Below are 27,683 nucleotides of genomic sequence, written 5' to 3'. Positions count from 1 at the left end.
GCAACTAGAAAATATTCTTCATGTATAATTTTTTCTTTAACAAAATTTTGATTCAGAATAAAATTTATAAAAATAGAATTGCGCGATCGCATAAGAATCTGCGTGATTAATAAATTTAAAGGAAGCACAAACATTGTCACCGAAAACTCAAATGTGAACCCAAATTTAATTTGACACTCTTTTCCTCTTGTTTTTCGTCATTTTTTGTGTTTTCTTTTTCGTACTGTTTTTAATTTATTCGTCTCTTTTTTCTCTATTGCTTCAGTTTTCTCACTTTTTTTTCTCTCTTTTTGTTTCTATTATTCTAGGTTTGTGAGTGCATGGGTCATTTATGTGTATGTTTGTGTGTCTATCTTCTTTCTTTGCATATTTTTCTTCTTCTTTTTTTAATTTTCACTTTTGTTGGTGTGCATGCATAACATATATAGTTAAAGGGGTGTGATATTAAGGTCTTTTTCATGGAAATCAAATCATCATATATACTTTTCTTCTTTATTTTAGATGAATATCTCAACATTTGGGATCAATTTCAACAAATAATCAATGACAGGCATTGGTTCAAATAATCATACAAACAGAAACATGACATTAAAGAAACCACATAGACTAAATAATCCATGAAATCGTTGAATTAATTTTATTTATAATTCGCAACAAAATTTATAAAATAAAATAGTGTAGGATCGAATAAGAATCCTTGTGATGAATTAAACGGATGTAAGAATAGAAATGCCAATTAGAAACTGGAACAAGACCGCAAACTCAACTCATAGCTTTTTTTCCTCTCCTTTTCTTTGTTTTCTTCCTACTTGTTGCTCACTTTTCCCTCGTCTCTCTTTCTGTGTTTGTGTGTTTTCTCTCAATTTCTTTCTATATGCTTATAACTGTCAATGCTCTAATATTGCACTGCTTGCTATGCATCACTTTTTTTCTAAGTGTTCTCCTCTTTCTTTCAGTTTTTCTCCTTTTCGTTCTCCCTCATCTTTTCTCACTGGTTGTCCGTGTCATCTTCTCACTTTTCTTAGTGTATGTCTTCTTTATGCATGTGTAGATATATCTTAGTATTATGTGTGCATGGAAGGTTATATTGTGTTGTTACTGTGGGTTAACATGGGGAGGAGAGGTGTAGGGAAGTTGGGGAAAACGTGGGACAAAGAGTTTGATGAATAGGGATTTAAAGGGAGGAAGGGTGGCAGATGGGTGTGGGTAATTTTTTAGGATAAGACCTCCTTTTTTTTAATATACAAAAAATAATAATGAAAAAATATGAACTAATTAATTTTTATACTTAAGAAAAATATAAGAAAGCAGTATAATGAAAACTAAAATTACTAGCTTATTTAATAAAATCTAAATTAAAAGAAAAGCATATTTTTTAAAATTTTCTTATTATTTTTTGAAAATAAAATAAAACATATCCTAAAAAATGTAACTATATTTTTAAAGAAAAATGTGTTTTTTTTTAAAGAAAAACACCGCCTCCTTTTCATCCCCCCCCCCCCCCCCCCCCGCCCGCCCCTTTTAAAAATCAAAATACCGGTGTACATGTCCAACTAGCAGCTCCCCACCTTTTCTAACCCCCCAAGCCACCAGATCCATCCGATGAATCTAATTCTGGGATGGCAATTGATGCCCCAATAAAGAAATTATCCTAATGCGAGCTCGTGAGTGACAAATCTATCTCTTCAAACACAAACAACCACTTCGTTGAATTCGAAGAACCACCCAAATCTTTAAAGCAAAGAGGTAAAAGTACAATACCATTATCCATTACCGACAAGAAAAAACTCTACACCTCATGGCAATTCTCAATCATAATCAAAGCATTAGGGAAGAGATTCAATCACCAATACTTGAAGACTAAACTCACTGACCTCTGGAAACTCAAGGAAAGCTTTGCACTAATCGATCTCGGGCTTGATTACTATACTGTGAAACTGGGAGATGCCCTATCCCAAAAAAAAATAACTCATGAAGGGCCTTGGTTTGTACTGGGCTCCTATCTGCCAGTCCAAGTCTAGGAGCCAAATTTCGTACCAAAAGAATCACAAATTATAACCACTGCTATTTGGATTCGGCCACCTCAACTCCCAACTGAATTCTACGATACAACAATCTTGGAAAAGGTGGGAAGTAAAATAAAAAAACTCCTAAAGATTGATGCGTGCACTTCTGCCACTCTGAGAGGCAGATATGCCCGCATATGTGTCCAAGTGCTTATGGAAACCCCCTTAATTAACACAATCCATATCGACAACTACCAACAACCGATTCTCTATGAAGGAAAGGGTTTTCTATGTAAAGGGTGTGGACGCCTGGGCCACTCCTTACCCTCACGCCCTCACTCAAGACCAAAATCGACAGATCAACCTTCGATTTCTAAATAGCCGGCCAGCAATGTAGCGAAGGAATGGAAAACTGTAGCTTTTAGCAAACGTAAGAACAACAACACAAATCGCCATAAGTAGAAAACCCCAGGTACTCCAGTTAGGCGTAAAACATCAATGTAAAGCTATTTGATGCTGCATCAGGTAAGTTTTTGGAAACTCAAAACTTTTAATATACTCTAAATGGTGGCCAGGGTTACGACGAGACCCAAAATTCGCAGAGCCATCAGGTTGATGACCCGATAAGCCAATTGAGCCCAATCCCCCTACCCTCAGTTCGGCCTAATGCCTTTAGGGACCCGAAGATCAACTTGAGGCCCATCAATAACTAACGTAAGAGACCCATGGGGATCTCTACTAATCAGTTTGGGCCTATTGGGAAATTAGCGTCCACCAATGTAGAAGGGTATAATAACACTACTACGGGATTATTCCCTCCCAAAAATACCCAAGGGAATAAATCCCTTTGCCCGAGCCCATTAGATTCAGCTTCTACGGTAAGCTAGAATAATACCATCTCTAAAGCTAAGGTGGAAAATAAGAAATGCCATATCATATATCTCTCCTCCTCTAATACTCAAACGTCTTCACCTTTTCCCATGTCTCTGCCGGTGCTAATAAAAAATAGTGACATAACTTTAGAAGCACCAACATTTATTACCAAACTCAATGGTAATGATGAGAGTATCCCAAAGGACTCCATTAAGTCCTTTTCTCTTTGCAAAACCACTCCCAACTATATAAACCAAAATCCTCCCTCAAACTCTCTCTCTTATCCTCCCAGTGACAATGGCGGAACCTCCCCAGGAGAACCTTCTATTCACGATAATCCCCCTAGCTCTAGACCATCATTCATCCTCATGGCAGGAAATGTATCTCTCTCAAGCAGTGGTTCCAATAAACCTCACAGTGGGAAACGCAAATGTCAAACTTAGGATTCATGACCCTGCATACCTGGCCCAACTGGTCTTAATCAAGGCTTTGCAAACTACGAACAGGCAACATGAATATCTACGATGATGAAAATCATCAACCAACAACTCCAGAGCAGCTTAACTACAGAAATAGTCAACATGGAGCTAACAAACATGACTCTGAGCCTACCCTTCCTCCCTCTAAGAATTCCTGGAACGCTAGAGATGGGCCCAGATTTTGTTCCAAGCTTTGGGGCCCCATCCCAACGAACGACCACTCCAAATCCTCCCATTCCAACTCTATTCTTGGAAATGCAAGAGAAAGAGAAGACTATCAAGGTACTAGAGGAAAATAATAGGGAAATGGAGAAAATACTATCCTCTCTTAAAGCACCAAAGACAAACGTAGTCACACCAGAAAGACCTCTAAACCACTTCTACAAGGACCTTATCACCGAGATGTTTCTAGTGTTATTCCCACTATAGCTCAGCAAATTCAAATTGAAGATACTTTCTCTAGTGAAAGACATATTCTACAAAACCAAAATAACTCCCATGATGAAGAAGAGAAAAGAACCACACCCCTCTCAAGGATCATCACCCCAATAGAAGGGAAAGACAGTGATGACAGACCCACCCTACAAACTATCCATGATCATGAAAAACCGCATTATATGGAATGCTGGGGGAGGGGGGGAAATAGCCCTGAGTTCAGAAGATACTGTAAGAAAATGGTCAAATACACAACTCTTCTCTTTTGGCCCTTCTAGAAACCAAAATGAGTGATCACAAGGCACTCACTGATGAGCTTGGCTTCAATAGCCAAATCTAGTTCCCTATCCTGGGCAGATCCAGAGGAATTATTATCATGTGGGACAACTCAACTCTTAGTATTAATGACATAGTTATCCTCCCTCAGGTGATCCATGTCTCTGTTAAGGCAAATAACATCTTTTCACTTTGGTTATTAAGTATTATCTATGCTAGTAACCTGTTTGAGGATAAGAAAATCTTATGGAATAACCTATCTGATTTTGTTGACTCTATCAAAGACCTCCCCCATAACTCATGGCTTATTAGAGGGGACTTTAATAAAGTTTTTAAGGCCTTTGAAAAATGTAGGGGGAATGTCATTAACAAAAATAGGACTGCTTATTTCTGAGATTGTATCATCTTTTGTGAACTGGTAGACTTAGGGTTTAAAGAGAGCAAATTTACTTAGACTAACAAGAGATATAAGAATAGACATTTCCTTATCAAATAGGTTTCTAGCTAACAACCCCTGGATTAGAATGTTTCCTGAAGCCTCTATTACTCACCTCCCTAGAACCTACTCTGACCACTGTCCTATTCTCCTTTCTATTCAAGGTTATTCCCTTTTCTTTTTCCCAAAACCCTTTAGGATGGAATCCATGTAGTGTTCCCACTCTTCCTTCCCAGACCTAGTCAGGGATTCCTTTACCCCTTTCCTCCTCTGACTGAGGCCATCTCCTCTTGTTAATGAGCTGCAAAGGCTTGGAACAAAGAAAATTTTGGAAATATCTTCCAAAAAAAGAATAGAATCCTGGCCAAAATCTCTGGAATCCAAAGATCCCCTAGCTACGCCCACAGTACTTTCCTTCAATCTCTAGAATCTTCTCTCCAAACCAACTTTAGTAATATTCTTAAGGATGGACAAAAGTTTTGGATGATAAAATCCAGAATTAACTGGCTTACTGAGGGAGATTCCAATACCAGATTCTTCCACTCCTCCACCATTAATAGAAGGAGGAGGAACAAAATTAGATCTATCCAAGATGACAATTGAAATTGGCATCAACCCCCTGATGAGATCCAAAGTTCCATTCTTAACTTCTACTATAAGCTCTTCTCCACTGAGCACTCCTCCTCCACCCTTAGATGCCAAAACAATCCCTCTTCTCATGGCTCCATAAATATAAAAAATTACCCTCTTCTGATTAATCCTCCTTCTAGTGCAGAGATAAAAAAAAGTGATCTTTTTATTTAATCCTTACAAGGCCCCTAGCCTTGGTGGGTTTCACCCTCTTATGTACCAAAAATATTAGAACATACTGGGTTATGCCACTATTAAATTATGCACCGATACCTTCACCAATGTTATTATGCACCCTAGGGTTAACATCACATACCTCTATTTCATTTCCAAATGCTCTAATACACCAACTTGAGAAACTTCAGGCCTATTGGACTTTGTAACATCCAATACAAAATTGTTACCAAGATCATTTCTAATAGACTGAGACCCTTTCTCTCAAGACTCATCAGTCCCTCCCAATCTAGTTTTCTTTATAATAAAAGAACATCTAACAATATCATCATAGTCCAAGAGATCATCTCTCACTTCAGAAAAATAAAAGGGGGAAACTACAACATGATCCTTAAGATAGATCTTGAAAAAGAGCTTAACAGGTTGGAATGGTCTTTCATTAGACAAACCCTTCATTTCTTTATTATCTCCTCCAAACTGGCCAACCTTATCATATCTTGCATAACTATCTCCTTTTTATCTCTGTCCTCATTAATGGAGAGAAAACCCCCTTTTTCACCCCTACCAGAAGGATTAGGTAATGATATCCTATCTCTTTCTATCTTTTCATAATGTGCATGGAGCTTCTGTCTAGAAAAATTGATCATGAGGTGGATATCCTGGCCTGGACTCCCATCTCTATTAGTAGAAAAGGATCTAAAATCTCTTATCTTTTCTTTGCTGATGATCTAACCCTGTATGTTGTTGCTAATGAAAAAAACTGTGAAACTATCCGAGCCACTCTTAACAGCTTCACCTTCTACTCTGGTCAAATCTAAGGTAATCTTCTCTGAAAACTATTCTCAGGAGGTCAAGGATAGTTTATCATCCATCTTAGGCATCCATTCTAAAGACAAGTTTGGCAAATAGCTTGGTTTTCCTATTTTTCACCAAAAACCTTGCAATAGAGATTACCAATTTATTTTGGACAATCTTAACACAAAGTTGCCTGGATGAAAAACAAAATTCCTCAATATGACTGGTAGAACCACCCTTACAAAGTCCTTCCTTGCTAGCATTCCCACTCCTGTCATGCAATTCATATTGCTCCCCTTTAAAATTCATGAGTTGATTGACAGAACCTAAAGAAACTTTGTCTGGGGCACCACCCCTGATAAAAAAAATGCACCTAATCAACTGGAAAAACCTGACCAATACAAAAGCTAATGGGGCCTGGGCCTCTAGAAAGTATCCATTAGGAACACCACTATGTTGTCCAGTCTGTCTTGGAGGCTTTACAAGCATCCTAATAGCCTCTGAGCAAAAATTCTTACAAACAAGTATAGTCATCATTGTATGTTCTCCAAAGCCAACAGCTCTAAAACTTGGAAAAATATCCTTGTAGGTTGGGAAGTTTGCAAAATTGCTTACTCTTGGAATATCCACAAGGGAGACAAAATTAATTTTTGGAAGGACAGATAGATCCCTCACTGTGAACCCCTCTTATCTATCATTCAAGCCTCCCTTCCTCTTCATGCGCAGGACACTAAACTTTTCGAGGTCTGAATAAATGGTACTTGGAACCTCAAGGATCTCCCAATTAAAATCCCTGAGAATATCATCCAAATTTTTACCAACTCGGTCATCCCCAACCCTAGAGCCTACTCTGATGAACTCGTCTGGAATATCATTGGGAATGGTCTATTCTCCAGTAGAAGTGCTTATAATCATATAGCCAAAATCTTCGAGGGTAGTTACCCCAAAACTTCATCTGGATCTGGAAAGCCCAAATCCCCCCAAAAATCAAATCCTTCCTTTCGCTTAGCCAACATAATAGGCTTCCTAATAATTTTAACCTCTCCAAGAAAAGAGTGAGACAAAATACAAACTGTGTTGTTTGCAACCACCATCAGGAAGACAACACTCACATTTTATTTGAATACCCCATCCTCAAGGATTTTTGGGCACAAGTCATCCTTCAGATGACCTATTCCAATTACCCCATGTTACCAACCTCCTTCCTTCTAACTGGTACACTATCTGGGAGAACCCTTTAACACTCTTAATTTGACAGACTTCTCTATTGGCACGACATCATTCCCTTTAGTCTTTGGATAATCTGGGATACCAAAAATTCTAATACCTTCAACGATAAAAAAGACCACCCTAATTTTAAATATGCTTACTCCTATGTTGTTAAGTATAAGCATCTTACAAATAAGGCTACCTCCTTCAAGAGAAACCAAACCATCAACATCAAGTAAAATCCTCTCACTAATTTTTTTTCAAGCTCAATACTATGGTTCTTTCCTTGAAAACCCCAAGAAGAATGGGATAGGAAGAGTAGTCAAATCCAGTAATGGAGGTTGGGTATTAGGTTTTAACAAAAGATTTCATAAGGCTATCAACAACATGATGGAACTAATGGCTCTCATTAAAGGTATGAAGATGGTAGAACAAAATAATCTCCTCCCTATTGAAATTAACATTGACTCCCTGGAAGTTATATCTATGTTAACTAACGGAAACCTCCACTATGATGCTTTAATTTTGGATTGCAGGTCAAGACTAAAAAGGCAAGGAAACCCAGAAGTTAGGCACTACTATAAGGAACAAAATAGAGTGGCGATTGCTCTAGCTAAAGATGGAGCAAGGGTAGACAGATTTTAGGAGACCACTTATTTCGAAGTTCCACCAATGTGTGCAAAAGATGCAATTTGGGCAGACATCTCCAGAACTTTTTTTGAGAGAACAATTAGCTCTAACACTAATGACTCTAATTGGCCAGGTCAAAACTATTTCTTTTTGAACCCTGACTAATCATCAAGATTTGTAAATTAAACAATGTTCTCTACTTTATTTTATTAATGCATGTCCTTTCTACAAAAAAAAAGAAAAATATTTTCATAATTTTTAAAATAAAACCTACTAAAATGAAAATATAAGATAAAATAGACATTACTTTTTATGCTAAAAATAGGTAAAATTTAGGAGAGGATAAAAAATTATGTGTCTACAACTACTACATAAATAAATTTCAGATTTACTATGACATGAATATATTTTAGATTTACTACTTTGGAAGTAGATTTTAAAATAACTCTTCTCAATTATTCTATCTATTTTGAAGGTGAGTTGTGATACCACCACAATTAAGTCACCATAATCAAGTGCACGTTTGTATTGATAAATTTTATCAAATATTATCACATTCACCTTAGGAAATGAATCTATACTTATAACAATTGAAATTCTCATTCTCCAGGAATGAAATACAGTTGTGCCTTAAGCCTATCAAATTTGATAGATTATAACTTCTTTTAAGATATTGCTAGTTCAAGAGCAAATCGAGACACACATATAATATGTAAAAAAAATTCTCTAACATATCTTAAAAGTGTAATAAGAGTATGAAAATATTATTATTTTTTATGATTATTATCATATTATCCCTCCACATGAATATTCGTACACTCAATCACTTGTGTTCTTTCAGATATATTATGCACTGCTACCATATTTACTTTAGAGAATGAAGCATATTCAATGGGACATGTCTCATGATTTTCAATCAAATACAGATTATTTTGCCTTTTCTGTCATTTTTTTATTAGAAAGATATGCATTAATTAGAAAAGGATAAGTTTTTCATACACCACCATAACCATCCTCCTATATTAGCCAGGATCCAAAATAGAGAAATAAAAAGGGTTGGATTCATTGTTCATATTACAACCATTAACCTTTCTTTCAAAAAACGTTTCTGTGTTATCTGCTCCTAGAGCCCTTGCAGCACACAAAGATGGAACTTTAAAAATCTGAATATCTACAAAGTCAGTTGATGTTGCCCCCTGCTTGGCCATGAGATCCGCCACTCCATTTTATTCCCTGAAGCAGTAGGATATCACTGGCCCCTCTAATCTTCTTAATCTTGACCTGCAATCATCTAGTAAGGCATCATAGTGTAAGTTTCCAGTCCTAAGCATATTGATAATCTCAACAGAATCAATATTAATCACAATAGATAACAGGTTTCTTTACTCCATAAGCTCCTCTACTAATGCATTGAGTTCCATTCAGTTGTTAGTAGTCTTGTGGAAGGATTTGTAGAAACCTATAATCCATTCCCTAGAGTTAGATCTGATAACCCATTTAATTCCACCTTTTCCAGGGTTTCCTATGCAACTATCATCTGTGTTAAGTTTGAACATCCCATTTGCTAGGGTTCCCACCTGACATTGATGGTTTTGAATTGAGAAAGAGCATTATTGTTAAGGATGGTCATTTTGTACTTCACAACTTCATAATAAGCGTTAGAGAAATTAGGGATTATGTTGGAATTGTTGAAAGTATTCTGGTTTCTATTCCTCCAAATCAATCAAAGACAAAAAAAGAGAAGGTTTAACCAATCCAAGACCTTGTCATAAGGAGTATGATGGAGATATTTTCAAGTTTTACCTTAGTTGGGGGGATGAAAGGACTGATTGTTAAGTTATTTTTTGGATATGCTTTTATCAATGACAGTTTTTTAGTAGTGGTGGACCTTTAGGCAGTCATGGAAGATATGATGAATATCTTCAGTATGGTAATTGCAAATTTTACAATTAGAGGAATCTCTGATTTTCATCTTGGCAAGAGTGTCGCCTATTGGGAGTTTGTTATGGTATATGAGCCAGAGAAAGGTTTTGATTTTAAGAGGGATATTTGCTTTCCAGTTCTACCTAAGAGTGAAGGAGTTGATTCTATTGTCTTTCTCGCAAGTACCTGCTAACATGCTATAGGTACTTTTGCTGGAGAATATCCCACTTCCAGTGATATTCTAGATTAGGGTATTAGATTTGGATCTGGGATTAGGAGTGAAAGAGGATTGGATAGAGTGAAGAATCTGCTGGAGGATTTTCATTGGGAGGTTGTTGAGAGTCCAGTTCTCTTTGTTCCAAATCTTAGAGAGCTTGGTGGATTCATGATCCAGGGAAAGGGGTCCCTGGATAATGCTCCTAGAAGGTTCATGGTGGGGAATCCATCTATCAATTGAAAATTCACTTTCTCCCCTGTATGCATAACCCAGGAGGAGGTTTTTCTATATATGTCCCATCTCCTAGTGATGTTTTTCCAGGTTCAGAATGGGCATCTGCTAGCCTGGTACTATTTTCTAAGAAGAATGTTTGTCTTAAAGGTCTGAGGGTATTTGTTGAGCCTCCATGCTAGACTGGCCAGCATGGTATCATTCTTGATGATGAATTTTTGGAAATCCAAGCCTCTTTTGTCCTTAGGGGTGGTAATGGTGTCCCATTTTATAAGGTGAATCTTCCTTTTCTCAACAGTTGATCCCCAAAAAAAATTTCTTTGAATTTTGTGGATGTTAGAAGGGAGAGAGATGTATTGCATGACATGGGTTGGAATGTTTCTCAGGGAGGATTTAGTGAGGATGGTTTGCCTGCTAGGTTGATGAAATTTGTTTTCCAACCAGCTAGCTTGGAATTGAGATTGTCCACGATGAATGAAAAATCATTGGTACAAGGCTTTTGAGTGAAGATGGGAAATCCCAAGTATTTCCCAAAGTTTTTCTTAGGCTCAATATTAAGGATAAAAAAGAGGGTTGTTATATCTCCCTGGTTACAATTTTTGGAGAAGAGGACTTTGGACTTGAGGTGGTTAATCTTTTGTCCAGAATATTGGCTGAAGCTTTGGAGGGTATTCTTAATGGTCCAGCAATTTGTCTCATTGGCTTCAGCAAAAAGAGTGAGGCCATCAGCAAAAAAGAGGTGAGAGATTTTTGGGCCTCTTTTACTAATAGCTATGGGTTTCCAGTTGAGGATATCAACCTCATGATCAATTCTCCTGGATAGTAACTCCATGCATATGATGAAAATATAAGGAGAGAGGGGATCCACCTGTCTTATCCCTCTGGTTGGTTTGAAAGACTCAATTTTATTTCTATTTATCAGAATAGAGATACAGGGAGAAGAGATGCAAGACATAATGAGATTGGTAAGCCTGGCGAGATGTTGAAAAAGTGAAGGGCTTGTCTCACAAAGGACCATTCAATTCTATCAAAAGCCTTTTCAAGATCAATTTTATAATCATGTTGGCTTTTTTACCTTTCATCTTTCTAAAGTGGGAGATCACCTCCTAGATGATGATGGCATTATCAGAGGTCCTTATATTTGGTAGGAAGCTAGACTGAGTAGGACCAATTATGTTAGTCGGGAAAGGTTTGAGTCTAGTAGCTATAATTTTTGCAACTATCTTGTGTTGAGTGTTACAAAGGCCAATGGGTCTAAAGTTTCTCAAACTAGCGGCATTGGGACACTTAGGAATGAGACAAAGGTAAGTGGAGTTGACTTTGCTTTCCATTCTCATGGATGAGAAGGTTTTGATGTAGAATTGGATGGTGAGGGGCCCAGGATATCCCAGAACTTTTGATAAAAGAGGGGGTGAAGGCCATCTGGACTGGGGGATTTGGTGTGTTTGAAGAAGAAGACAACCTTCCTAATTTCTATAGGTGAGGGAATAGAGTCAAGTATTTAGTAGTCTTCAGTTCTGACAGAGCCTTTGGAAGAGGGGTTGTGTTGGTATCTAATGGGGCTGTTATGATGCTCAGAGGAGAAGAGATTGGAGTAGAATTTGAGGATCTCAGAATTGATTTCCTCCTGGGAATAGCTACAATTCCCATTATCATCTTTAAGAGCAGATATGTTGTTCCTTCTCCTCCTATTGAGGGTAGAGGTATGAAAGAATCTGGTATTGGAGTCTCTCTCAGCCAGCCAGTTTATCCTGGATTTGATTCTCCAGAATTCCTGTTCATGTTTTAGGATCTCACTGAACTCCTTTGAGAGTTGAGATTCAAGGGTCTGGAGAAAGAGGCTGTGGGGATAATTTAAGGACTTTTAAATTCGCTCAAGTCTAGTAAGGATGTGTTTTTTCCTCTTAAAGATGTTACCAAACACTTCCTTATTCCAGTTAGAGATTTCAATCTCAAAATTGGGGATGGCTTCAGCTAAGGAGATGTCAGAGGGGAAGGAGGCTTGAACAATGGATTTGACTAGGGGATGAGATCACCACGTGGTCTCTAACCTAAATGGCTTCTGAGGTCTAGGGGTATTTTTCTGCAAATTCACTAATAAAGGACAGTGATCTGAGTGGCATCTGGGAAGATAGGAGACAGAAGCCTGGGGGAATCGATTGATCCAGGAATTGTTAGCTAGGCATCTGTCAAGCCTTTCAAGAATAAAACCACTTCTATTTCTGTACCTTTTGTTAGTCCAAGTGTATTTGCCCCCCTTAAAGCTAAGGTCAATAAGACTACAAAGATTAATGCAGTTCCAAAAGTGGGAGGCTCTATTATTATTTAAATGATTTCCTTCAAACTTCTCGGAGGCCCTAAGAATTTCATTAAAGTCTCCCCCAATTAGCCAAGGATTTTGGGGGAGGTCTTTAATGTTATCAGCAAAGTTAATGAGATTCTGCTAGAGGATCTTTCTCTCCTTAAAGGTATTACTGGCATAAATAGCTGTAAAAAAAAAAAACAAGAAGAGTTAGAGTTAATTACCTTCACAAAGACATGGATAGCCTGAGGGTAAATAATAATGTCATTGATGCTAAGGTTTGCACAATCCCACATGATGACAATGCCCCCGGAGGAGCCTGCTGCTAGGAATTAGATCTTGCTATTATAGCCTAGTTCCTCTACCAGATTTGTGTGATTAACCATCCTAGTTTCTAATAGAGTAAGAAGGGGAGGCATGTGTATTTGGATCATGGTTTTTCAATGCCTTTTAAAAGCTGCACTGTTGGCACCCTTAACATTCCAAATGATACAGTTCTTCATCATTTATTGGTTTGTTTATTGTTTTCCATCGGAATTCTTTTCCCTTTCCCTAGATGAGTTGTGGCCTGGGAGGGAGTTGGTTTCTTTCTTTTCTTGGACAGAGGTTCCATCTTGATTTGGAAGAAGATGTCTTTCAATGGAGGTAGAATCTTGAGATTGAACTTGTTTAGTTTGATGGGCAGCAAAATTAGTATCATTTTGATGATAAGATCCTCAAAGAAATGATTGAGAGGTCTTTCTAGAGTTAAGACGTCTACTTTTGGAGGTTTTAGAGATGCAAGGATTTTCTCAATCTCCTTATTGTTGTCTTGAATAGCTTTGAGAGTTTTTTTTCTCCTCCATCTCTAGGAATAATGAGCTTTTATTTGGGGGGTTCTGAGGATTGTTGTTTGATGACTGTGGGGTGGCCCCAAAGGATGGTACAAAAGTTGGACCCTTCTCCAACAGTGATTGGTTCTTTGGTGGGAAGAAAGGGAGGCATTAGGTCATAAGGTTCATTTCTTCTGCAATTATTTCTAGTGTTAAGGTTCCCATGCCCTAAGACCCAAGGTAGTTAGGCAAGGTAGTGAGGGTCTTATATGAATAGAGTGAGTTATTTTCCTTCCAGCATCAATCTTAGAGGGATTGACGTTTGTGAAAATCCCATCTCCAACTATGAGATTGGTTGGTGGTTCGAACTCAGTGGTTCTGTTAGGAATGCTATTGCATTTAGATGTGGGTTTTCTATTGTCTTTGTTTTATGAGAGAGCTGGGGAGGAAGAGAATTGGTTTGGATTCACAGAGAAGTCTTTGGAGGGAAGGTTATTTGGACAAATATCCAGGTCCATAACCTTTGGTTTACTTTTATCATTATCATCATTACTTGTAATTAATGCCAAGCCTTAGGAAGTGACAATAGTATCATTGTAGGTGAAAGGCGCCGGCATATTTCCTGGGTGTAAGAGAGACGGTTGAGTATTTGACGAGAAAAGGGAGGTGACATGGCAGTGGGACATGTCAGCTTCAGTGGCAAGAATCGCATTGCCTTTTACGCTGACATGGTTGAGTTGATTAATAGGGGAATTTTTAATTAAGTCAGAATTGGGGTCTTGACCCGTAGTGGGTTGACTCCCTTCAGGTGATGGACCTAATAGATTTTGGCCCAGATGGTCTAAATCCTCCAGCCTATTGCTAGTGGGTCTTTTTCTGTGAGTGTTTTTTGGGCTTAGCTGTGAGCCCAACACCCCATTTGATTTTGTCCACTTGTTGAGGCTTCCGAGTTGGCCCATTTTTTATGGGCCGCCCAATCGAAGATTGGGCATTGAAGGGTTTCCCTACTCTGTGGCCTCCGTCATGATTCTGAGGCGCCTAAGAGTATTGAAAGTGGCGGGTTTCAAGTAACTTACCTGACTTTGCATCGAACATCTTTACTTTTACGTTTTGGGAAGCCTTGCTTACCGTTAGGAGGATTTCTCTGTTGTTTTCTTTTCTTTGCAAACTCTACCGTTCTCTATTCCTCCTCTTGTTTTAGTTGCTCCGGTGTTGATGAATTCTCCTCTGTTGGTGTGGTCACTGGGTTGGTGAAAGGGCAATTTGTAGTATGCCCTAGTCTTCCATAGCATTGCAGAGAAAGCCATTTTCTTTATATACGATTGGTTGGTAGTGAGTCCCTATGGTGACTGAGGTCCTCATGGGGGTATTTAGGGGGATTTGGACGCAAATTCTAGCATACCTCCCTCTGAGTATGGAGGAGGTGCATGCGTCTACTTTGCATACCTCCCTCTAAGCGTGGAGGAGGTGCATGCGTCTACTTTGATAAGTTTTTTTATCCTCCTCCCAACCTTCTCTAAGATATGGGCATCATAAAATTCCATTGGTAGGTGTGGCAGTCTCAACCAAATCGTTGTTGATTCGATCTGTGAGTCTTTTGGGACAAAGTTTGGTTTCAGATGCGTACCGATAAGTATGATCCGAACACAAAACATGGGCCTTCCTGAGTAATTTGTTGTTGCGATGCTTCGTCATTCAATTTGATTGTGTAATAATCGCGACCCAGATCTATAAGGGCAAATTGTTCTTTCAGTTTCCATAGATCTATGATTTTTGTTTTCAAGTATTGATGATTGAATTTCCAGCCTACCGCTTTGATGATCATGGAGTACTTCCATGGGGCGTATAGCCGGATTTTCTCCTTGGGAGTAAGTTGAATTATTTCCCCGATCTCCTCCCCCAAAGCTTCGCTTGGTTGAGTCAAGAGGTTCGGGAATCGGTTGAGTTTAGGGGTTACTATTTCATTCTTCAGTATTTCTTTGTAGGAAGGTTTGCTTGTGGTTTCAATATCCATTTGGTTGGGAGAGGTGTCAGGGGGTTCGAAAGGGACCGGATTGTTCATCGACGTAATTTGAGAATTGTGAGAGTTTAGTGAGAAGCTAGTCTTTCTCTCTCTAGAATTTATTTTATTTGCCTTATCTATCATTAAATCATCAATATATTGCATTAAGATTCAAACTCAATTTCTTATCTATATAAAGACGACTTAGGTTATAAATCGGTGAAATTTGGACTCAATAGAAGTACCTCTCGGGGAGGATTGAATTATCTTATCATCATAATGTATCGGGACTCTACTCTAATGTCTTACCCTTTTAATATGATGAGGCTAAATCCATCATTATACCTATTAAAAATATTGTTCTTCAAGAACAAATTTAAAACATAAATAATTTCGAACCAATTAGGTTTTCTTAGATCCAAAAATTTCAATAGAGTTGTATCTGTTTAATAACAAACTCATGATGTCCAATATATTTGAACCTATCAAAAGTGAGTAGGACAAAAAAAAAATTAGTGAGATAAATCTCAATAATATAAATTACAGTATTTTACATAGAACATAATAAATAGAATCTGCTAAGTTACTAACAAGTAATGATAAGAATATTAATTAAGAACAAGTAAAATGATATTCTTACCATTGTGAAGATATATTATAAACAAATTACTTATGATCAAAAGATAGGAGATAAAAGATGGTTAGAGACTCGTGTTGATAACGTATTATAAAATATAAAGTAAGAACAAGAAGAATGAAGAGAGAGTAATTCTTTATTTCTGTTGAGAAATTCTTCCGTTATTTTATACAACGGAGAAAACTCCTTTATTTCAAAGTTAATTTTATAACTTTTTCATAAATAGGCATTCAATATATATGGTAATACATTTATAACAAATTTGATATTCTCAATATCATTTTCTTCTTATATCTTTTTGTTTTATTCTACCACATACTTTTTTATTTCTACTAATCGAACAATGTTACCCCAAAAGTAAAAAAAAAAATTCCTGTTCAATAAAATATCAAAAGGATAAGAAAGAAAAATTGACAAGATTACTGAACCGGAATCAGACCGGATTAATTAACTAAACTAAACTAAACTGGATTAACCAGCCAACCCCGAACCCCTCACCCACCCCCCCAACCACGCACCCACGCAAAGGCTAAACTCGTACTATCCTACTGCTGATGAAAAGTTACACCTACCCACCCCCACTCACCCAACTACCCCACTTACCCCATCTCACCCACCCATTACCCTACTCCCCCGTCTCACCCACCCACTTCCCTACCCCACCCCATCTCACCCATAACTCTAAACCCCCTACCCACGCCCCCACCCACCTCCATCGCTCACTCATACACTCTCTTCATGCCTTCTTTTTCATGCTTCAAGGTCTTACTCAACAACACCTCAGTTTCATCTGGTAATTGAAGGGGTATGTTTTCTGTTCTTGTTAAACACCTTCATTTGATGATCCATTTTGACCCCCCAAACCAACAATTTAGGATTCTAAATATTTTACAAGATTAATTCGTTTTCAATTTTGTGAACACCCTTTAGAGTTTTTCTCTTAAAGTTTGCATTTTATGGAGTTCTGTTCTTGATACTGTTCATATTGACTTAAAGTTTGGATTTTGAGGGCGGTAGGAAGATAAATCCTCCATGCTATTCTTGAAAATTTAACCTTTAAGCTGTCCGTTGTATGTGCTGGTATGTAATAAAGGTGTAAATAAAATAGAATGTTGGTTTTTTCTATTAATGATACAAAAAGGGAGCAGAAGGTCGTGAGTAATTCATGAAAACAGGCAAATATGCAAGCAGGGCTGCATATATAGACGCTTGTGTTGGTCCGGCTCCTCCCTAGACCTGCACAGAGCGGGAGCTTTAGTACGCCTGTCTGACCTTTTTAAAAGGGGAAATTAACTAGTACCCTGTTACGGTAATTTTTTAAAATTATTTATGTTTGGACTGTAAAAAGAAACAAGAAAATGAGCAATTTAGTACTTATAATCAGTCAGTGAACTTAGTTGAGTTCAAAGTATAGTTCCCTCTACAGATTCTCTTGTCTTGATTTCCCTTTTTTTTTTTGGGAATTGCAGCTTCTAATCTTGGAACTGTTCAATCTCGTCCCAGCTGAGTCTGATAATGTCTGGAAGAATCCTCCCTAATTTGCCTGTAAATTAAACATTAAACTCTGCTTTGCTATTCTTTGTTTTCTAGCTAATGGCATAAAATAGAAGAAAAAGTTAATTTCACTAAACGAGCATTAAAAAGTTCTTATAAATACATTAACTAGTTCTTATAAATATTAGTCTCTGATCTTAACAACAACAACAATATATTCAATGTAATCCCTCAAGCAAGGTCTGGGGAGGATAGAGTGTACGCAGACCTTACTTTGCGGGTTGTTTCTGATAAGCAGTAACAACAACATAGAAAGAAACTGAAGCACAAGAGACAATAAGTAGTAATAGAAAACTAAGAATGAGAAATACAAAGTAATTTTAAAAAAAAAAAACTGAAAATAGTACTAATACTATTGGTAAGGAAAAGCAAAAAGCGAAACTACCTACTACTAGCTTTCTACCCTAATCCTCGACTTCCACACACTCCTATTAGGGGTGATGTCCTCGGTAAGCTGGGGCTTGCTATTTCTTGTCTGTTCACCTCTCCTCAATACTGCATCCACCTACCTCTACCTCTCCCGAGGCCCTCAAGTATCAGCCTCTCACACGTCCTTATTGGGGCATTTGTGCATCTCCTATTGATATGCCTGAACCATCTCTTGGTTCCCGTTCCTTGTCCTCCTCAGAGGCCCATTCCACGGTCCCACCTTATCCCGAATATTTGATCTTAATAGAGTTTATTTTAGAATTCCAAAAATTATTAATTGCACAATTTTTACTTGGTCATGTCGTGTATGCAGAAGTGGAAGAGAGGAAACTAGATGGAGGATAAGTTTATTTTCTTATCTTCAAATGGATTCATATACTAGTTGAATGAGCAAAGATATAATTTCCCTGTTTGTTTTCCAGAAGCTGGTGGATCTGAGTGAAGTCCTGTGGAATGAACAGCTTGTTTCATGCATGTTCTACTGCAATATTAACAAGGACTAGCCATCTTGTTGTGAAGCGTCCAATCTGTGTATTTCCATCTCTTTCATGGAAGACAAACTTTTGTCATGCTAGAATTAGAAAAGTTGATGCCAACTCATATTTGAATAGAGCTTATGTTCGCTGCTATTCGTCCAAAAAGCATAGTGGAGATAGTTCTCAATCGCAGAATTCTGATTCCACTCCAGCAATGAAGGAAGAGAGTGGTTTCTTTGTTGTTAGGAAAGGAGATCTGGTTGGAGTGTACAAAAACTTGAGTGATTGCCAAACCCAAGTCGGATCATCGGTAACTAACTAACTACTGTTATTTCACTCATATATTGATTTGTTTTTAAATTGTTCTATTGTTTGTAGATGACTTTTATTACCGAGGGAAATACAAAAGTACAATACTATTCATCAGAAATTATTGACACAGTATGTAGTATGTACAAAATTACTTGTTCATAATCTTGATGATTAATTGACATAGGTAGATTCTGCCATGTCAAAACCTTGTGTAGTAATAAGATTGACCTCATTTATTAACTGCAATTTCAGGTAAGGACATTGAGTGAATGACAATCGTTTAGGAATGTCCTAATCATAAGAGGAGGGTAGTGTAAGCAATTTTGTCTTCTATAAGTTATTCTTTGATCTCATTGTATTTATAAAACACTAGCTGTGAGATTTTGAGGATAAAAGAAAGTGGTAATTGAGTTAATTGTTTATGCTTCCATTAGAAAGTATTTTTCCTAAGTTCGTGTTCTGCAACCATGCCTTCTCCTGCTCTCCATATTGTTAGGATTTGCCACTTCATCTGCCTATTGCCAGGTAGCATACTTGAGAACATGTAGTACGGATGGATAGGACTTCTGCAGTAATTGGATGATGCTTGTGAGATGACTTCACAGTGGATTCTTAGACTTCTTACACAATTAGAAGGGGTCAAATCCTGTGAAACTTTGGTCGATAGTCTATTCTCCGTGCTGTAGGCTTATTTTAGTGAAATCTAGTGATATGATAACAAATGAAATATAAATAAATATTAGCATAGAAATAAAAGAAGAAATATGTTATCACAATGAAGTTTCCAGACTTGCAATTGATATAATGCATTGTTTTTTCTTCCTCTTCTATTTCTGGCAGATATGTGATCCTGCTGTTAGTGTTTATAAAGGCTACGCTATGCCTAAGGATACAGAAGAATATCTTCTCTCTTGCGGGCTTAAAAATGCACTCTATTCTATCAGAGCTGCAGATCTTACCGAAGATCTCTTTGGGACTCTAGTACCATGCCCTTTTCAGGTAAAGTTCGTGTGCAGTTCTCTTGGATCATCTATTCCTTTTTAAAGGTGAGTATTTGATTTCAAAACTTGTTGACAATAAGGTTTAATATTCAGATTTACTTATCAAAAAAGGTTCATAGTCAGATTTCCTGTCTCTGGGAAGGAGGCTAATGTATATTTTGCAACTTAAATTCAGTTTATACTTTATATCAACCTCAAAGGAATCCCAAGATAATTTTAAAAGCAACGAGCTAAATAAAAACTGGAATTGTCACGCATTGAGTGCAGCTGATCTCCAGAAACAAAACCATGAGGTGCCTGGCTAAATTTGTGTCTTCTGCCTAGAGAGTCTGATCAGAGTTTCATAATCCAACCATGATGACTCAATTGAAAGATTTCTTTCCAACTTTAAAACTTGGCTTGTGTCTTAATGTCATAGAAGGAATGAAAAAACTTTCTGACACTCCTATTCCTCAGATAAAGAGAACTAATGATTTTAGTACTACATCCTTACCATTTCAATAATGGTGCAAGGAAAAACTGTAAGAGTTTCTTTGACATCGTCAGGCATGCTACATTTTTGGCATTGGAATAGCTATTCTGCCCATTTCATCTAGATACACAAGATGGGTTCTATAATAAGTCGTTCCCGCCAAGAAAAAAAGTGCAGTACCAATGAATCCTTGAGAGATTACTTGGTGCTAGTAGTCATAGTGCTAGTAGTCATAGTGCTAGCCTTGTTTCAGAGTGTGTTATCGTTTGTTGTATTACTTGGTGATAGCCTTGTTTATGTTATTATGTGGTGTGTTAATACCTATTGTTTCGTGTTCTTTACTATTTCTTTTCTAGACGGTTTTTGTCTTGAGCCGGGGGTCTATTGGAAACTACCTCTCTGTCTCACCTCTGAGGTAGTGGTATGGACTGCATACACGTACCTTCCCCAGCCCCCCCCTTTGTGGGAATATATTGGGTATATTGTTGTTGTTGTTTCTGTTTCTTCTATGTTCTATATCAAGGATTTCTCTGAATGCTGATTAAATATCAGTAGTCTTGTACTTAGCCCTTTTAATTTTCTACTGCGTATTTTCAGGTCCACATTATAGTTAACTAAAGATCGACCAAAACAATCATTGCCCCATCATTCTCTATGTCTCTGATTCTTCTCTCTGATTGTCTCTCTGAAAGTTTTTTGATTTTGCTCTCTCCATGCACTCTTTGCTTTAGATGAAATTATGTATGCTCTAATAATTATCATGAATTTGCAGTGCCAGAAAACAATACATGCTGCTTCTCCCCTCATTTTCTCTTATAATTGGTCATCCAGATTTATTAGCATTTCATTTTTTGCAGCAACCTTCATCTTCAAAAAGTGGAACATCTGATCATTTGCCAAAGAAGAGGCCACAAGAAGCAGTGTGGTCAGAATATGCGGTAAGAATAAGATGGTTGTATATTGTTTTGGTGTGGAAAAGTCTCCCAGGGTTTGCAGCAATTGCTTCTGAAGTTGTTTTCACTTTACAATCCAAGTTTAATTACTTTTCTCAGTCATTCCAAACATTGTTTTATTCCTAAGGAACTCAATATACTTGCTTTATATGCTTGCATGCACTTCAAGTCTCTAGATTCCTTTTTAGAGTTTTCCTTGAGATGCATAACTAATGGTTTCACACCGCTTACATGAGAACAATGTCACTTGTTCAATTGCAAGGCTTTTTTCTCACAAGTTAGTCTGATTTTCAAGTTAAAATTTTATTCTTATTCGTCATAGGAGATTCTTAGGATCTTTCTTTTGTGTCTGGGTGGCCTAGTTTTTAAGAGATACAATGATCATGTCATAAGGTAGTAAGTCTCAAACATGGAAGTACTAGGGATAGCATAGTTCTAACTTTTAAGAACCTATTCCCACAGCGTAGCCTAGTGATGCAGGTATAGTTCAGGAAATACAAATTTGGTTAAGTGGTACATTCACCATATATGTAAAAGAGAATTTCTCATGATAAGAGGCTTCAGAAGCAGAGAAAGAAAAGCAGTGGTTACTTGTACGTGCATCTTACTGGAAGTACTGCATGAAAGGGTGATAAAGACAACATATTAGTCTTCTTCCTCATAAGAAATTTCTTAGTCGCTTAACATTAATCAACTACATTTGTGTGTTTTGTTTTTGTCACCATTGCGTTGACCTTTGCGCTAGAGGATCAGATCAACCTGATACGTTTTGATGGTCTATGATAGTACTTTACCATGTTTGTGCATTGATACTGCATAATGGTTGATTTCCATTTCTCTTTCCTTTATTTCTTTTAAACTGAAATGTTCCTCTTGATGTAAATTTCCTATACTGAATTCAAGGTTATTTAGGAAGAAATTAAGAGTAATAATCCCTAGAATTTTTGGGATGCATTGTAGCTATATGACTAGATAGGAGATCTTTTTACTGTTTTCTTTTGTGGAGCTGAGGTCAGTGAAATTGGCTTATTGTTATGTGCTTACTTAAAACCTTGGTAAGGGGGTTTGAAAATGTTCGGTTGAAATTTAAAACAGAGTATTTTGAAGTTAAAGTTGAAAGTGTATGTGGAAATCTTCAGTAATTTATTTGTGAGCAAAAAGGAAGGACTTAATATTTTCGAGAAATCTGCATTAAGTATTCTAACAGAAAATGTTGCTGCCACTTTGAAATAAAACATCTTGACAATGTTTTTTCTATAATTGTATGAATTGCAACATCTTAATGTACAAGGAGCACATAGAGTTGCAATTAGTGGATTGTACTCTTTGCAGTAATTTGTTCTACTTCCTGCCTTTTTGCAAAGATGGTTATGTATATTGTTTTAGAATAGTTGTAATGCTGACCAGTTACAATTTTGCATGGATAAAATGTGTTTGGCTCAATACTGTTTTGTAAATCATCTTGTTTATTGTCATCTGTCTTTAATTTGCAGGATGGTGTTGGATCAGCAGCTATTTCAAATGATTCCGGAAGAAAGCATGTCAAGTTAGAACATCATAAGCCTGACCAAGTTCTAGCTCTACCATCTGGTGTGAGTGGCTGTTAAGATGATGTCTAATCTTTAAGCATAAATAATTTCTTTAAACAGTAAAACCTTGTTATAACAGCCATTCGTTGTAGTTGTGACGGCATTTTCATCATAATAGTCTGATTTTCTCCAAAACCGATTTTTCATGTTATGTTATGTTTTACTTTGTCATAACAACGTTTTACCTATAACAATAATGCCATTTATTATAGTGGTACACTTCTTTTAAAAATACCCTTTTATAACAGACTTTTGCACAATATTTTGTAAAAACTATATTATGTATGAAATAAAATATTAAAATATTTATGATAACCATCATTAATGCCATGCACATAGTAAATTTCAAGTATGAATATCTTAAAGGAAAAAATTGTATTTAAATGGTGTCCGTCAATTATGCTCATAACTTACGAGTAAAGGCTACTAATGTTGGCCTCTTTGCATTCATAGTCTTTCTAGCTTTCTGATTAACAAAGAGATTCATTCTTTTTGGTAAACGAAATCATTAAACTAATTTTTGCATACTCTTATTCATAACACCTAAATGAAATCTAAACATCAAATGCGGTATACACATATAACAATACATCACTATAACAGCTATGCAATTTTCAGACAAATGCTGCCGCTACAATGAGGATTGACTATATGTAGTTTACCAAGTAGAATGACTTTATACTTAATGGTAGTTGCGAGGAGCAAAATTATTACTTTTACAGATCAATGGTGAAAACTGAACTCTTTGTAGCTAAGTATCAGGCGGGGATCTTATTATTTTTCTTGATGGTTTGGGTTCTGATATAAAGAATCTGATAGTTGTTAACTTCAGCAGCGTTCTTGTACTCTCGAATTCGATGGTGCTTCAAAAGGAAATCCTGGACAAGCTGGTGCAGGAGCTGTTATACGGGCTGACGATGGAAGTTTGGTAATGATCATTAACTCTGGAATTGTACTTGTGCTTTTGGTTCTTCCTACCTGTACTTACAACCTTCCTTCTAATAGACCCTCAGGCTACGTGAAGGTTTAGGAGTGGCAACAAGCAATCATGCTGAATACAGGGGCTTTATTTTGGGTTTGAAACATGCACTTAGAGAAGGATTCACAAGCATTCGTGTTCAGGGCGACTCCAAGCTTGTTTGTATGCAGGTTTGTTTTCTATATCATGTACTTGGTCGCTTATTTTTCCTTTCCCTTGTGTGAGATTGTTCCTTTATGATACACTACAGTATCAGAACTTGTCACATTCTATTGTACTCTCAATAACTTTAGCACCCAAGGATGTGGCCTAGTGGCCAATGAAGTGGGTTGAGAACCATGAGATCTCGCGTTCAATCCCCCACGGAGACAAAAGCACTAGGTGATTTCTTTCCATCTGTCCAAGCATTGGTAGATAGAGGTACCTGGTGGGAGGTAGTAGGTGCCCTGTCTGTTTTTGATAACCTAGGCACCATAGTTATCAAAAAGAAAAGGAAAAAACTAAATTACATTCTTTAATGGAAAAAGGTCAAAATTACTACCTTCATCTATTAGCTAAGTTTGTCCCCAGTTATACTATAGAGCCAAAAATACCTCTGCCATTACCAAAGTTAACAAAGTCCCTCTCTTTTTAACACCTCCTCACCATTTCAAGAGGTGGAAGCCTATGTGGCCTGACATTTGCGTGAGGTGGAAGCCTATGTGGCCAGACGTTGGGTGAGGTGCACCTCACCACCTGTTTTTTTTTCCTTTTTCATTTCAAATTTAATTCTTTTTCCTTTTCTTCTTTTCTGTTCCCGTTTCTCTTTATCCATTTACAAAATCCCTAATCCAAAAATTAATTCAGATTCTATTTTTGAACTGAGTGGATATTTCCAATTCATATAACCAACTCAAATAGTTCAGAACTGCGGTGTAGTTATTTCTATATACCGAGATATAATGTTTGGTGTTCTCAATTTCAGACATCAAGATTCAGTCTACAGTTCATTCGTAACACTAATTTAATGCCAAACAAATAAAGAGCAGCAAAAATTCTGAAATTAATTTTTTTTAAAAAGATGGAAAAGTGGAAACTTGATTAAAACTGTACCACAAGATCAGCAATAGATATCAAACACATCCAAGTGATTGGCAGCAGGAGTGTCCACGGCTACAGGTATTAGGAACAGACTGGATTCTGGGTTCATGAGATAGAACCCTAATGAGCAACACAAAGCTTTCTTTCCAGCTGTTGATGGATTTTGCTTCTTTTGTATTGGGGCACAATTTAGCTGCAATGTTATTGGAATATTCTAATACAAATTTTTAGCTACACCTATTTTTGAAGAAGCTTGAATTTATTTGTACTAGGATTTTTGTAAATGGATAAAGAGTAAAGGAAAAGGAAAAAGAATAAAAATTTGAAATGGAAATGGAAAAAGAATGTCTGTTAGGTGGCATCTCATGTGGCTTCCAACTCACCCAAATGTCAGGCCACGTGGGTTCTCACCTTGTTATGGTGGAAACGTGTTAAAAAGAGGGGTAGGGTATATTTGGCCCTATAGTAGCTCATAGATGAAAGTAGAGGGGTATTTTGAACCTTTTCCCTTCTTTAATCTTTACCTGGATTGGTGGAGTATTTTGCTTATCTAGAAGCTCCAGGAAGTTGGTAGTGAGCTATCTAACAATTTTCTGACTGTTTGTTCATTAATTTTCTTGAGAAATGACTGTTTGTTCATTACTTCTTGAAGTTATTAATTTCATTCCATAATATCCGCCCCAGACCCCCCACTTTGTGGGAATACAGTGGGTCTGTTGTTGTTGTTGTAGTGTCATTTCCTCAAGTCTCATCTGCCTTTTATTTTTTCTGTATGGGATAAGGTTCTTCTGACCTCTCTGACATATTGTAACCATAATTTCCTTGTGAACTAACTCAACCACTGTGTTAGAGAAGAAAGAAGAAACGTTTGATAACTTTGATTAAATCCCGAAAAAAGATATTCATTGGTAGGTCAGTTACTACTGTCAATTCAAGTTCAGTGTAAGTTCAGAAAACATGTTATTTTGAAAAAATGGGAAATTTTAACAAATATTCGAGATTAGTAATGGTTTTATGCTTGGCGATGATACTAATGAAGGATGGACTGAAATAAGTTGGCAAAACAGGAAAAGTCTAGAAGAGGTAGATTCCTCATACTGCAGAAAGGTCAAGAGAGTAGAGAAAAAGTCGAACATAGAAAATCTCTTTTCATCTTAAAGGAAAAAAATTAACAAGCTGTAAGGATCTGATGAGATGTTCCTCTAGATTGCTCGAATTCTCCAAAAGTATTGCTGAACCCAAGCTCGATATTGTTTAACTTTTGCTTATTGGCTGTCCTCTGTTCTTAGTTTATTTTATGGTTTCTTGTTTTCTTCATTTTCAGTCCCTTTGATATTTCACTTTAATGAGGTTGTAATTTGCCACACAGGTCCAAGGTCTGTGGAAGGTTAAAAATCAAAATATTGCCACAGTGTTTGAGCAGGCAAAACAACTGAAGGAACGGTTTGTTTCTTTCCGCATCATTCATGTCCTTCGGGTAATTCTTTAACATCCTTTCTCTTCTTTCATTTGCACAACTTAACTTATCAAAACGTGGTCTCACTTTATGTCACAAGCCTGTTCAATAATAATTGCATAAAAACTACATATATTCCTCGTGTCTGGGATATTACCTTTAATTTATTATTATTTTTTTAAAAAAATGTTATTTTTACCTATTATCTTCTCCTTGATTGGATGGATTTTCTTGGGCCAAGGGTCTAGCAGAAACAGCCTCTCTACCTTTGAGGTAGGGATAAGCTGCACGTACACTCTACCCTCCCCAAACGCCACTTTGTGGGACTATGCTGGGTACGTAATTTTGCAGAAATTTGACATGTCTCTTGCTCTTCGTTTAATAGGAGTCAAACTCTGATGCAGATCAGCAAGCAAACTTGGCTGTTGAACTTCCTGGTAAGAGTCACTTTCTTGCACACATTTTGAGGGTCATCGATGTTATCTAACTGCGTCTGTTAATGCAGAGGGTCAAATTCAGGAGGAGGTAGAGAAATGACAAAGCTACAGAGATGGTTTTCGAGTAGATTTGCAGAAACATAGTAATGGTACACACAAGGATTTCTATGCGCTAAACCACTAGGTCCAGTGCTTGGCAGAATCTTGATTCTTTGATGGTCTCTGCATATTATGCCAGCATTCTTTCCAAACCAAAAAAGGTTTGTGCTATGAAACCTTAAATACACTTATGGTGCTATCATTCACTGATTTAGTGTTTGATTTGGATTAATCTTATTGCAATTAGGAGTTATGTAAATGTAAATTGGAACAAATATTACCATTATTGGCTTCGAATTCTCAGCAATGTGTTGTGTCGCGCTCTACGTTCCCCAGATACTCAAGAAAGATAATGGAAATTATTGATGCAAATTATGTCTGGCATATGTAAGATAATGTATTTAATTAACAATAAATATTGTCCTAACCAGCCCATCAAATAAGTGGAAGACTTATTGAACTGTGAAACATCTTTCTGTCAATTTCAATGACTGGTTCCGGTTGTAGGATATATAAAGACATTATTGTTAGTTGCAATTTGTATGATTCTGTGTTGAACCAAGTAGTGCGGCCAAAAAGTTCAACTTGCTAAATCCTCAACTCTTTAGGCCTATGGGTGTGTTTGGTACGGAGGAAAACAGAAATGTTTTCTATTTTCTCAGTTAAAAGTCTTGATTGTTTCTTTTATGAAAATAGGCTCATTTAAATATGACTTCCTTAATGAAAAATAGAAATAAAGTGAGTAGTGACATTTATCTCCTCCCATCGGCCACCCTAAC

General features: G+C 37.0%; 1 protein-coding gene across 9 annotated transcripts; it reads left to right on the top strand.

Annotated features, from left to right (window-relative positions):
* The first annotated feature begins 16,484 nt into the window (after positions 1-16,484).
* On the top strand, positions 16,485-27,276 carry LOC107847645. 9 transcript variants are annotated; one of them, XM_047399636.1, is made up of 11 exons: positions 16,485-16,872; positions 17,537-17,612; positions 18,473-18,836; positions 19,679-19,837; positions 21,169-21,249; positions 22,758-22,856; positions 23,689-23,781; positions 23,859-24,002; positions 26,282-26,389; positions 26,754-26,805; positions 26,874-27,276. In XM_047399636.1, the coding sequence occupies exons 3-11, from the start codon at positions 18,504-18,506 to the stop codon at positions 26,903-26,905; spliced, it is 1,101 nt and encodes a 366-aa protein (XP_047255592.1). In that variant the 5' UTR covers positions 16,485-16,872; positions 17,537-17,612; positions 18,473-18,503; the 3' UTR covers positions 26,906-27,276. The 9 variants fall into 9 exon arrangements, with proteins under 9 accessions (XP_047255592.1, XP_016547521.2, XP_016547518.2 ...); XM_016692033.2 differs by having other exon boundaries at positions 16,561-16,872; positions 23,686-23,781; XM_047399639.1 differs by having other exon boundaries at positions 16,561-16,872; positions 18,364-18,836.
* Positions 27,277-27,683: the final 407 nt, after the last annotated feature.

The sequence above is a fragment of the Capsicum annuum genome, chromosome 11 (assembly GCF_002878395.1).
Source record: "Capsicum annuum cultivar UCD-10X-F1 chromosome 11, UCD10Xv1.1, whole genome shotgun sequence".
Classification (NCBI taxonomy): Eukaryota; Viridiplantae; Streptophyta; class Magnoliopsida; order Solanales; family Solanaceae; genus Capsicum; species Capsicum annuum.
Note: the sequence above shows the minus strand (reverse complement) of the source record. Positions and strands in the feature narration are given on the sequence as shown.